The following is a 13,106-nucleotide window of genomic DNA, read 5'->3' on the forward strand; positions in this document are numbered from 1 at the left end:
TCCACATTGTTTGACATTAGTCAGAATGGTCTTTCCATCACATTGCAAGGTACCGTAGCTGTTGGTTACTGTCTCTAATCGATATCTCAGGTTGATGTTGTGAGCAGTCAGATGCATCCTGGTCAAATGACTCGGCGTGTCTGGGAATCCACAACAACAGCATCAGAGAGGAGGGGACCGCTGGGGACAAGCGAGGGGTGGAGGTGGAGGTGGAGGGGGCGGGGATGATTGCAGGCTGCACCAATCAAGTCGCTCAGCACACCTGCAGACAGGAGCGGCGACAAACAACGGGTGAAAACCACGTCGAGAACAATTCAAAACAGAAGCGCTGTTCTGCGTTATCTCAGAAACCGGACATGTTTGAGCTCTAGGACCGTCGTTTCACAGGCGAGACTAAGACAGTGTTGTAAACAGTAGAGTTTCCCGGCGTGTCTCTCGCTCAGGTCGTGCCCTGTCCCCTACCATGACCGGAGCACCAGCCTGTGTGGTGGGGAGCCCCCTGAGCCCCGTAGCTCACCTTCTGGTCAGCCAGTGTCGGGTTGGTCTGCAGGTGGCTGCTGAGCAGTGCCGCCCCTGGCCGGTCGTGCTCGCAGAAGATGGTGCCGTTGACGTAGTGGAAGCGGTCGCCCGGCACCAGTCTGTTTCTACAGGTGGCACAGCTGAAACACTGGGCCATGACAGAGAGAAGCACGGTTTAGACTCACACGCTTACGATTTGTATTCAGATAGCAGTAAATACACTCGACATCCAAACGCGCTGCGGACAGTTGGTAATTCTTGTACCCGATGTAACATAATGATCCTGAACTATCCATCGTCTATGGGTCTTCCATCTAAAAGAGTGAAATGAACCAGGGCTCTCACCTTGAGGTGGTAGACGTTGCCCTGTGCCCGCATCACCATCTCGCTGGCAGGGATAGACTGACCACAGGCGCTGCATGCCCCGCTGTGCCCAAACAGCCTGAGGAAACAAAGCAGAACCTGCTCAGTGTCCCGGGCCGGGCAGAAGGTCCTCCTGTCCGTCGCCCAGCGTCCCTCGAAGCTCACCTGATGTAGTCGCTCCTACACAGGATCATGCCCCCTTTGCTGTAGCAGGTGGTGCCGATGTCGCCCAGCTGCGCGTGGCAGCAGGAGCACTTGAGACAGCGCGTGTGCCAGTAGCGCTCCATGGAGAAGAGCAGGAAGCGGTCGGCTATCTTCCCCCCGCACCCCGCGCACGACCTGGGGGACAGGGCTCCGCCCGTCACCTGACTGTTCACCATGGCGGCCCGCGGGAGAGTCTGGAGACGACCAGAAACACTTTACTCCGCACGCTCCGCGACAGCAACCTCAGTCACAAGATATGAATTATCTACAGGGACCTCCATGATTTTGCTTTCAATTTCATTTCACCCCAGTGACAGTTGAAAGCAGCTTCACTGTGTTCAATGGGAAGAGAAAAGAACTCTAGGAAGGCTGTAGACTAGGAATAAGGTCATGGTCAATAGCATCCAACCGTCAGTGGATGAGTGGCCATGGGGAACCCAACTAGGATGGCGAATAGAAGCTACAGTAAGTCCTAAACTCCTCCAACACAGTTAGTCAATGTGTTCAGGTTTTATAATATGTTTGGTCAAAGAAATCCCCTCAACACCTCAACTTACTGTATGTATTTAGTTGGTGAGCAGTTTTTGGCAGCCTATTGAATAGCCTACAGTATGATATAGAAGATTATTCAGAATTATAGCCTAACCCTGCTGTAGATATTTTCTATTACCTAATTACATAATATTGGATTTCTTATACTACATTATGTAGTCATTATAGTCACATTATGTTGTACTTGAAAACCTAGGCTATGCATGAATGTGATAGGGAGCTTAGGATAAAGAATAAAAGAGGGGTCTCAGAAAAGGGATGGAAACTTCTGATCCATGTTGCCAAACCTTGAATAAACATTTCATTATTACAGTATGTTTAGATACACAGATAATTCAGATAGGGTTATACATTCTCCAATCACAAAAAAATAATTGCCGGAATTATGCACACACTACTACTTTTATCCAATTTACGCATTACTCACCTTGATGTTATAAAGTTTATTCGAATCCAAAATAACGATAGCGTCCCGTAAAGTATTTGCACTAGCCTACACTAAAAAGATACTCGTTTCTCTAAAATCCATTCCTTACAGATCTCAGGATAAAGGAATGCATTGAGCTACGCTGCAAATTGCTAATGAGAAAAACATCAAAGACCATGCTATGCAAAAGAAAAAATGAGTTGGGCGTATTTATAGATGATCTATTGCAGCTTTATCATCAGTACGTTTGATCTATCGCTGCACTGCCAACTATATCCGCGTCTTGTCAGCTCTACACTATTTACTAATTTGCGCAACCAGGTATTTAAATCATTCTGTGGTGACGTAGGGAACATAATACATGAAGCAGCCACTAGACAGCAAGAGGGCGTGGCTACTGTCAAAATGATTTATGTGCTCATAGGAAGTTTTCCATTCATACCCACATTAGATTGAACTACTCAACTACTCTCTCTAAGTGGCAATTCATTCCACAGTACCCGAAACGGCATGAACTGCTATCTCATTAATTTGTTACCTGAGTTTCCTGCCCCAGAATCAGAGAAAGCACTCTTGCTTTTAGAAAAATATCTTCTTTGGTCTGACTTTGCTCTGTACTACATACCTAGTACCAGTAGAGGACAGTGTTCCCTTGTAATGTAGCATCCACTGTCAACCCAAATTTGGCAGCTGAAGACCTACAGCAGCCTATTACCATGTGCTTTTTCACAAGGTTTCAACCACTGTGGGGGGTTCCCCTAGTGCACTGTAGTATCACAGATGGACATGCATAGTTAGAGGGAAAGGAGGGCTGTGACAGTGTTATTTTTGAACTACTTTTGATTACTTCAACAGCCTCCATCTGACCTCAGGGCAATGGAATGGGGAGGTTGGAGAGCTAAACAATCATAAATAGTATATTTTATTCCCAGAAGTATAAGAGCTGTGTACGTTCTCTGGTATGGTTGGTTAACTTAGCACCCCTACCCCCCCCCCCCCCCACACACACACACACACACTGCGTCTTCCCAGAGGCCCTGCTGGTTTCCGACATATTTCCTGTTCCTCTATCAGGAAGATGCTGAAACTCACAGTTCTCTATGAGGCTGGATAACACTTGTAACTTCCAGTCTGCTGTCCAGGACTCTGTCTGTGGAATGAGGCTATAAAGCCAAAACAATCTCAGGCACAGGAACTCCAGGACACTCTCATCTCCTTTCACCAGACTCTCCTCTCATTGGGATTACTCAGAAACAAGCTCCTGATTGGACATCCTGTCAATGTAAACCCATATTGACACGGCTTTCCCTAAAATGTGAGCACACCTCTTTGACAAACGGACTGGTCAAATGTTGTCATGGGACACCAACTTTAGGTATTTACAATACCTTTGTGGAGGACGCTCTTTCCCTGAATTTACAATACCATATAGCCCTGGCAGACAAACATAGACATCAGGGTAGAGACGTACAGTCAGAGCAGAATGAGCCAATAGGAGCCTTGGCGCCTTCAGTGACGATAATGGCAGATAGCACTGGATTCTCCATGGTGATGACGGAATGTCATGTGTGCTCTTGGCTCTTTTAGGTCTGTAGGATAGTAGAAGAATTCAGTCATGGTGCAAATGAGACACATCAAGGGACACTCTTATCCCCACACTTGCTGCCGGTCTTATCATGGTAAATGGACTGCACTTATATAGCGCTTTTCCACCTTAGCGGCACTCAAAGCGCTTATCAATGGCCTCTCATTCACCTATTCACACACACATTCACACACCAATGGTGGTAGCTGCCATGCAAGGTGCTAACCTGCTCATTGGGAGCAATTTGGGGTTAGGTGTCTTGCTCAAGGACACTTCGACATGTGGACAGTCAGAGCTGGGATTCAAACCACTGACCCTTCGATCACTGAACGACCCGCTCTACCAACTGAGCTACAGCCGCCCCTTATCAAATGAAGTCCATCACATGTTTTACTAGTGGGCTACTCCTATGTTGTGGGATCATACTGTAGCTGGGTATCAACGGGGCAGCCATTTAAACTGCAAGGCCTGTGTGTTCCCAGGCGGACAGGACGACAGAGAGGAGCGAGAGACAAGGGGAGACAGGAGGAGGAGGCCGGGGTGTTGAATTTAGGAGTCTGCTGTGATGTTTGTGCACCAGGGCAGCCTGTATATATAAGGCCATGAGGGAACGTGAACCTGACGCACTGGTTCAGACTGGAGATGCTTCTTCTCTCATCTCACTACGCCTCCCAAACAGAACTGGCTCTCTCCCCGAGGTTCTTCCTCTTGCTCTAGAGTTACAATAATGTCCCGAGTAAATGTCAGACCTACCCCCCTCTGACAGGCCTAGCCCGGCTCAGGAGGAGCTTCTTTTGTCCTAATTGGTGGAGCAGTTTCCCTGTCTAAACACCTGTCACCCTGCATCTACACACTGAACCCCAACAGCGATCCAACAAAGTAGCAGACTGGGGGTTATGACCTCAGAAAAACATGGAAGGAGCCAAATGGTGAGTTGGACGACTTTATTTGATGTATCAGAGAGCATTATGGATGCTTACAAAGAAATCAAACAACATTAACATCTTAAATATAACACATCTGCTCTACACGTGCCTCTACACTACGAGGCACCAAAAACACACCCCGAATAATGAGGTGATCTCCAAAAATAGTCACTCCACTAGAGTGAAGTCTGTACACAATACTATATACCTCATAAGCTGTCTTACAAATGCGCATGTGTGAACTCTCTCCAAATGCTTCCTTTGGACGGGATCACACGCGCACACATGAACAGACTATGAACTACATACAATGAAATACAGTTCATTACAGTCATTGATGAATATCGTATGGGTAACCTATCCTGTTCTCTTTCTGGTTCACTTCCAGGCGTTCATACACATTCAGTGTCTATAGTAACATTCTATGATGACACAATGTCACCGTCCCATTGAACACATACATACACACATACATATAAACATACATACATACTCCATTCTCTTTTTCCTCCTGTGGTTAAAGAGGAACTTGACAACACTTACACAGAAAAAAAAGAATAAATAAAAAGAACAAAGTTGAAAAAAAAACTGTTCATTTACATATTTTCTGACATTTTAGTCCAACATGACATCCTACTGTCCATGTTCTGTTGTGCTCAGTGCTGCTGTCCCTCCTCTTTAACAGTTGGGTCACCAGCAGGGAGGGAGCACTGCACCTGGAGGGAACGTCACAGCCACCAACCTCCTACATGTGGAAACGGGTTTGATTGTGGCAGGAAGTGCAAAGTGCAAGCGTCCGGCCGGGCCCTCCAGTAGAGACTGGTGGTGGTGGCGCTGGAGTGAGAGGCTCCCCGGCCACACCTGCTGCCCAGGAGGAAGCTGAGAGACCGGCTGCCCCTGGCCCGGCCCGGAGAGAGAGAGGGTGAGAGAGAGGGAGGCCTGTGGGTACGGGTGCGGGTCGGGGCGCGCTCGGTCGGCCTCAGTGCCTGAAGGTGTGGATGTCGTTGTGCAAGCTGACGGAGGGCCTGGAGGGGGCGCTGTGACTCTTGCAGCTCTGTTTGCAGGTGCAGCGCTGGATCCACATGACGTCGCGCGTGAAGCCCTCGCCGTCGGGGCAGTGGAAGCGCAGGCGGACGGTGCGGGCGAGCGAGGGCGTGCAGCAGCGCCCGTCCCTACAGGCGCCGCAGGAGCGGGGGCGGTACCGCCGGGCCGTGGAGCACCCCGCGAAGGTGATCCTGATTGGCTCCTGAGGGCGGACTGTACGCTGGCACCTCTTCGCCCTCTGCAAGGTCAGCAAGACAGAAACATCCAATCAGAACGTTACACTGCATGAGTTCTTATGCTCAAATGTCCTGAAATAAATAAAAAAACTTGTAAAATAATCATAACTTGTACCTTGAGACTTGGCGTGAGTTCCAGGTCACACTGCCGGATCTGACAAAGTCGCGTCTCTCTGACCAGCCGGCACTCTGCATTATTATTGGTCACTCGGCTTGAAATGCCCATCCCACACGTGGTGGAACATTCCGTCCAATCGGTAGTCTGTGGGAGGCAGCCCATCAGCACCTCCGCCCTGGGGGGGGACACTAGCTCTGCAGAGGAGAGGGGACAGAGACGTTAGGCTTCGACGTGGACACCCTCCCTGGCAGACCGGGCCTGTATTACAGCAGCAGCAGCAGTAGTAGTAGTAGGAGTATCATGACAGCCACTGAAGTGGGATGTTAGGTTTTTACCCCGGAAGGTGCCTCCAGAGCTGGCACGGCGGCGCGGCGGGGGCGGGGCTTGCAGCTGGGTACTGATGTGGTTTGGGAGGGGCTGCAGGTGGGGCAGGGCGGCGCGCCGGGGAGCCTCCTCGGGCTCCTCGCTGATGTGGTTGTCGTCGTCGCACACCCACTCCTCACAGCAGTGGCCCGCTGGCCTGGCCAGCCGGGGCCGGTAGCACCGCCAGTCCGGCAGGGGCACCAGGTGTGGGCAGAGGGGCATGCAGCCCACCACCCCGTCCATGCAGCTGCACTGGTGCTGGCAGCTGGGCTGGAAGTCCTCGCCGTGCTGGTAGACGCGCCCGCTGAACTCACATGGCCGGCCCTGGGCCAACGCTGGGGAGGGGAGGGGGACATCAGGGTTACTGGGGGACCCAGGCAACGCCCCCTACAATCATGCAACGATCCCTTATCATGCAGCCCTTTTAAACAACCATCAGGTTGAGCAGTGTGATTCGTGAGCACCATTACGTAATAGAGAACAGAGGGCGGAGACAGCCTTTGCCCGCCTCTTCCCTCCCGGAACGGCGCAGCGTCCTGTCCTTACCTCGGCACAGTCCCCTCTCAGGGTCTCCTCCGGCCCCCAGGTGGCAGTGCAGGCCTTTGATGTGGTCACAGGGCTCGCTGGCGCCGCAGTCCTCGTTGAACTGCCTGGCGCACACCTTGCAGCAGCCGCACTTGTCGGTCGCCCAGCTGACACCGGGCGGGCACGACGGCGGCGACAGGGGGCAGGAGCACTGGGCGGGGCAGTCACTCTCCACCTGGGCAGTAACAGTAAAGCCAGGGTGAGCAGGAGGAGGAGGAGTGGAGGCAAGCGCACGGGCCTGTCCTCTCCAGTGGCTAGTCCGCACGCATGCACGGCTCTCACCGACTTGACATTTAAGCACTGGAAGTCTCACGAAGCAACACATGAAGACATTCCTGTCCGCATAAAGCTCATTAGTCTAGAAGTCACAAACGGCCACCGCAAGACACGTTGTACATAACGGGAAGGTGTTGGAGAGAGAGGGGGAGAACGACGGGGAAAGAACAGGTGTTAACTCACCATCACGGCAGCGCTGGAGAGAAGGACGAACAGCGTGGAGATGATCCGCCTCAATCTAACCAGAGAAAACATCCTGGATGTGTAGGCGGCAAAAAAAAAAGATAAAGGATCCGTTGTGTAGTAGATATGAGCAGATAACTGTCCAGAGCTGGTATTTGAGGCCAGAGAGGAGAGAAGTCTACCTGTGGCTCAAAGTGGGTCCGTATAGCTCTACAGTATGTGAGTGCACTAAAAGGTACACCGGTCTAGTGTTCCTGACTCTCCTCCTACAGGGTCCAGTACAGGTCAGCCCAGAGAAGCTCAGCAAAGCTCAGCTCCACTTGATAGAGAGATTCCCCTGGTGGTGCCTGTACTTATAGACACTGGTGGCCCGCCCACTGTGACATCAGAGCCCCTCTCCAGAGGGATGGGGAAGTGTGTGGAGGGGGAGGATGGCCTGAGGGAGTCAGACTGGTAGCTAACTGGGAGAAATTATATCACCGCATTTAGAGTGTGAGCAGGGGTGAAAATTTACTTTTTGGATCACGGTGAGTCACCTGCCAAGGGGACTGTAGATGAAAAAAATCTACCGGCCAAGTATATATTTTTTTCAGATAGCCTTCCAAAATCTGGTCGCCAATTGGAAATTTTACCTGCGTTTGGCCGGTGGCAGGTGTTAATTTTCAGCCCTGAGTGTGAGCATTTGGTATTCACAATAAAAAATAAACGTCAATACACATATTAGACATTGCTTATAAACATTTTCTTTATATGATAATGCCGTTTGAAGTGGGAGAACCTGCTTGCTAGTAAATGAAGAATGATAAAAGCTGCGCTGGCTATCTACTGCTGGCTTAAGCTGCACTGACTGTGGACTGCTGGCTGTGGGATCCCCGTGGCGTAGCAGTCTAGGTCAGCTGTGACCTGTGGACGGGGGTCTAGCCAGTGGACAGGGGTCATATCTGACAGATGCTGGAGGGAGGAAAAACAAGGACAGGTGTCATGGAAAACATGAGCAGGGAATCCCGTTCTGGCACAGAGTCCCGTCTAACATGGGAAATGGTGATGCAGACGGCAGAGAAAATCCCTGTGAACAGTTCCTCTAGTATTCCATTACCTCCAGCACAGCCCCCTCTGCCCAGGACACATTCTGCATCCTGTGTTCCCTCCATCTCTTCCCTAATGGCCACATTCCAGGAAACAAAGGCTGTTCCACAGGTTCCCATGTTTGGTAGGAAAAACTAAACATTCCCATTGTCATCCCTGGGGCACATAGTGTTTTGTTGGAGCGCAGGAAGGCCCTGCATTAGGCCTTGGCTCACACTGTTATGAAACACCGGAAATATAATTTATCACATTTGATATGGCAGCTGAAAGTCCACCGAGGGTGTCGATATGGAGATCTTCTCACACATCGGAGCGATGCATAGTTAATCTGACCTTAAGAGCCTTAGGACCACGCAGATTAAACACACCTACAAATATCAAACCAAATGCATATGCGTTTCAAGAAAACACACCTGTGCGCTGTATCGTGCATAAAATACCACTTCAACAAAATTGCCTGCGTCGAGAATTCTGGGAAAGGAACAGAGCGGAAATAGAGACCTAAAAGTGGATGAGCTGCAGCTGCGGTCCCGGAGTGGGAGCAGGGGAAGCCACAGCAGAGAGCAGGTGGTACTGTAGCCGCCCGTGATGTGGGATCGAGGAGCACTGCGGAGAGGAGCTGGAGCGATGGCCAGGATGGGACGAGACCAAACCACACGCAGGGCCTTGCGCAACAAGGCCCCCAGACACCCGGGCCACTGTGTTGCTCAGAAACCAGCGGGACACTCGGGAAGTTTGAGAGCACCTTGTTGGGGAGGGCCGGGGGGAGGAGGAGGAGGAGGAGGAGGAGGGCAGCAGTCTGGATTCCTGGAATTCCTGGCCCACAAAGGCAGGATGTGTGTGCTGGCCATGGTGCATCGGACGCTGACGGAGGGGGGTGGGGGCGGGGGACGCGGGCCGTTTGGCAGCCTCCCGCCTGGCCCAGAGCCAGCCATTGTTTGTAAGCCAGACAAACATTTCCAAAAACAGGGGGGGGGGGGGGTCAGGAGCCATGGCGATTTATCACTATAGATCAATTTACTAAGTCCACAGTGCCTTTAGCATATGTACCAGCAGCAGTCTGAGGTTTCCCTCTTAAGTCTCCACGAGGCCTTTACAACCGACCATATTCCTCTTTAAGGGACATACGACTGTGGATGCATTGATATCGTTGGCAGTTCTGATTCCTCTATGGACCCGAGAGCCAAAACGGGGAAGTGTCGATAGAAATCTTGGTATCACAGTCTCAGACTGGTGGAATGGGTAAACAGGAAGTCCTCAAAACGGGAAAAGGCGTTTGAACGCCTGACTCAACAGGAACCCAAACACTCTAGCATGAGTGTGTGTTTTCAAGGTTTGGGTCAGACCTGCCATACACAACTACTTTGTTAACTCAAATATCAATGTCCTGTACTTAAGTGGAAGCATTTCCCACACTTTGCAGTAACTCGTATTAGTAACAGTGGCTGTGTGGGCCACCTCATGTGTATTTCAGTAAACATCTGGTTTGTGTGGAGTCAGCTGTGTGTGTGTGCTGCTCCACCCTGACCCAGTTCATGATACCACCCCCATAGGTCAGGTCACCATGGGATTCCTCATACTAGTGTCCCAGAAAACCTGGTGCACTCACACACTCACGGCATCATCAACATCAACCCTTTTCGAGTATCTAGCGTGAATCTTTTAGATTGCTATAAAACTATTAGGATCAGTTCACTAGACGTTAGGCTACCTTGCTGAACGGCAAGTAAGACACCTGAGCCACGCTATCAGCGAGAGCGATGATGTCAGAGGGCCCATGGTACATCTGGACACCCATGACTGGGGGCAGACATCTGTGCATCTCTCCTCCTGATAAGACGGCCTGTCTTGCCACAGGTGTGGCTCTCCTGCACCCTCATCTAGCCTGGCTGCTGCCCAAGCAGGAGGGCTGGGGGTGGGGGGGGGGGGGGTGGGTGACCAGTGGCCTGTGCATTCCTTCAGCCTGCCTAATAGGAGTGATGAAAGCACGGAGCAGAGACCCTCCTCGCCACGGCTCTCCGCAGCACAGCAATAACCTGCCCATTGTGCGTCTGACTGACACGAGCAGGTGTGCTGCATGTACTGTACGAGGAGACACACCCACCTTCTGGGGGAGAGGTATGCCCGTGATAACCACAGTGTGAGCAGCCAGTCACCCCATGCTGTAACCCTAAACTACTGCTGAATCATGTACTAGTCAACACACGCCCACACAGGGCTGAGGTTTAGGAATCCTTGCTATGACAGGCATACAAAAACCTAACGCACAGAGACACAGAGGGAAGAATAGTTAAAACAAGAGGCAGGGCAACTTGGCCAGGTGACTTAAGATTGAACATGAATCACATTGATCTCAGGACCACCAGCGGCAATAAACGCCATGATAGAAGCAAACATTTTGTCCATGTATGAAAGGACAGCTACACAAAATAAACAGTACAGTGAACATATCGCGTCTTTTTCTTGTTGGATACCTAGTATAACTTACAAAAAGACTTAAATCAAAATCCAAAGCTCTAGGAGAGCCAGCTAATGAGATGATGGGCCGAGGCAATCAGACCGATGCTGCCCTTTCCCCCTGGTGAAATCAGAGGTTTCTTAAGCTGCACACTGCATATTAAGTACACAAAAATAAACAAACTAGCATTTCAAAGGGACTTTAGTGTGGGAGTCTGCCGGTGCTGCTTGCTGACAGAGAGTGTCCTGTTAGTGGGCAGGCCGGGGGGGCGGGCCCGGGGGGGCGGGGGGCTGTGTGGCACCATTACACAGGGCTGCCTGTGATTCAGAGGGGAAAATGTTATCACAGAGAGGCGTAAACAGAAAAGTTCCAGGGTTATCCAACGGGGATGGTGACACAAACACATAAAGCTCACTGTGACTGGGCCCACTAATAGGAATAAATACAAGTACATAGAAAGGTAGTCTATGGGAGAGGCCTATAATACACGACTACGCCATGAACTGATGACGGAACATTCTAGAACGGCTAGACCTACTGGATATTCACATTCCATTGACACAGTTCATGGCATTAAACATTCATTTCCTTAAGAGGCCAGATCATGTGTTTATTCAGCAGCCTGCACCGGGCACTACAGTAATAACCTATGACAAATATTCAGTGTTAGGCCATCTAAAATTAGACAAGTTTGTTTGCTCTGACATTCAACTAATTTGAGGTCATTCCTAATCAAAGACCTCTTTATACCCTGGTGGGGTATGAAATCATGCCGGGCCTCTGTGGTAGAGGTTGGATAAACCAGTTTGATTTAAAAAGTCAAAGCCTAACAATACAGCCGGATCTAGCAAATTCCTATCCTAATGGTGAAATGAAAAACATGCCAACTAACACACCTGGAGCACAGAGGGACTAGAGTAGAAAGCCTTTGTAGAAGCAGGCTTGATCACACATGGCTGAGTCTGCTCCCCAGCCCAGCAGGGAGACTGGTGCTCAGGGAGTCCGTGTGCCTGCGAGGCCTTCACATGAGCGCACCTGGCAGAGCAGCAGGAAACCTCTCCTGGGCGTCTGCTGTGGAAACGCGCTCCAGCGGGGGGGCAGAGCTCCGCTAACCTCCTGCACCCAGCACCGGCCTTTACACCTTCTGCCTGGAGGGCTGTCAGGATTAGGCCGGGGACAGGGTGTGGGAACTGACTGCAGCTGGAGAGGTTGAGTCTAGGGGGTGCCATCAACTCTTCCATAAACACGCTAACTACAGCCTCTGGTCAACAGGCTCTGCATTACTCTAACTAACAGTAGAGTCTGACTGGATAGACTATGGTTAAATTACCACCACAGCTTTTGTTTTGTGGATCATCTTAACACTGTAAATCCCAATACTCCCAGAGATGAGAGCCTGAGTGACTCTACAGTGACACCTGCTGATTACAAGAGTAACCGTGTTCACTACTCATGAAAACAACTAGCTGATGCAATGTGTAAAAAGCACATTAAAGCAATTTATATCATTACTCATTTAATTCTGTAAAATGTAAGAGTGGTTTTAGGTGATATAGTTTGCATGTTCATAAGCCTGGTGAGGACATTATGCAGAGTAGCTGGCCTTAGACTTTGGAAGTGTCTCTTCCCTCTCATGGTCGCCCGTCTCCACAGGTGACTGAGTTGAGACTGGAGGGGGGAGGGGGGGGCAGGAAACCTGGGGGGCCCTTGTCGTCCGCACTGCTGCCAGTCTGCTCGGAAGCTCCTGGCTTCGGGCCTCTCTCTCCCTCTCTCCCAAACCCAGAATACACCCCTCCTGAATCTGGGGACGGCAGGAGATGACAAAGGAGGGTCACGCCACACGACAAACGTACAAATATGGAGAAGAGATGAGGAGTGTCCTGAGTAGCTAATGTGTTATATCAGAGACACTGACCGCTGTCCTGCAGAGCTGCCTCCTGGAGATAGAGCATGGAGTTGTAGGGGGCGATGGCGCCTTTACTCATGTCCACATCACTGACGTCATCTCTATACAGGAGCTAAGACAGCAAGGAAAACAGTCAAATGTACAGTACATGGCATGTTTGTACAAATATTGAAGGATTGATTCCTGCTGAAAGTGTCGGCGTGAAGCCGTCTAGTAACTTACTCGGTGCATGGGGTTTAGACAGACGTCCGAACCATTACACAACGTGAGGTAAC

General features: G+C 50.5%; 2 protein-coding genes across 2 annotated transcripts; both read right to left on the reverse strand.

Annotated features, from left to right (window-relative positions):
• Positions 1–253: 253 nt before the first annotated feature.
• LOC311324927 (LIM domain transcription factor LMO4) lies at positions 254–2,112 on the reverse strand (the record flags this gene model as incomplete). Its single annotated transcript, XM_084457524.1, has 5 exons — positions 2,066–2,112; positions 1,048–1,280; positions 865–961; positions 518–667; positions 254–262 (listed from the first exon to the last, which is right to left on the reverse strand). Exons 2-5 carry the CDS (start codon positions 1,260–1,262, stop codon positions 254–256), a joined length of 471 nt encoding a protein of 156 aa, XP_084313650.1. The 5' UTR covers positions 1,263–1,280; positions 2,066–2,112.
• Positions 2,113–5,555: 3,443 nt separating this feature from the next.
• Positions 5,556–7,463, reverse strand: ccn1l2 (cellular communication network factor 1, like 2; the record flags this gene model as incomplete). Its single annotated transcript, XM_084456952.1, has 5 exons — positions 7,382–7,463; positions 6,884–7,097; positions 6,310–6,672; positions 5,972–6,168; positions 5,556–5,858 (listed from the first exon to the last, which is right to left on the reverse strand). The coding sequence occupies exons 1-5, from the start codon at positions 7,451–7,453 to the stop codon at positions 5,556–5,558; spliced, it is 1,149 nt and encodes a 382-aa protein (XP_084313078.1). The 5' UTR covers positions 7,454–7,463.
• Positions 7,464–13,106: the final 5,643 nt, after the last annotated feature.

The sequence above is a fragment of the Borostomias antarcticus genome (assembly GCF_949987555.1).
Source record: "Borostomias antarcticus genome assembly, chromosome: 23".
Classification (NCBI taxonomy): domain Eukaryota; kingdom Metazoa; phylum Chordata; class Actinopteri; order Stomiiformes; family Stomiidae; genus Borostomias; species Borostomias antarcticus.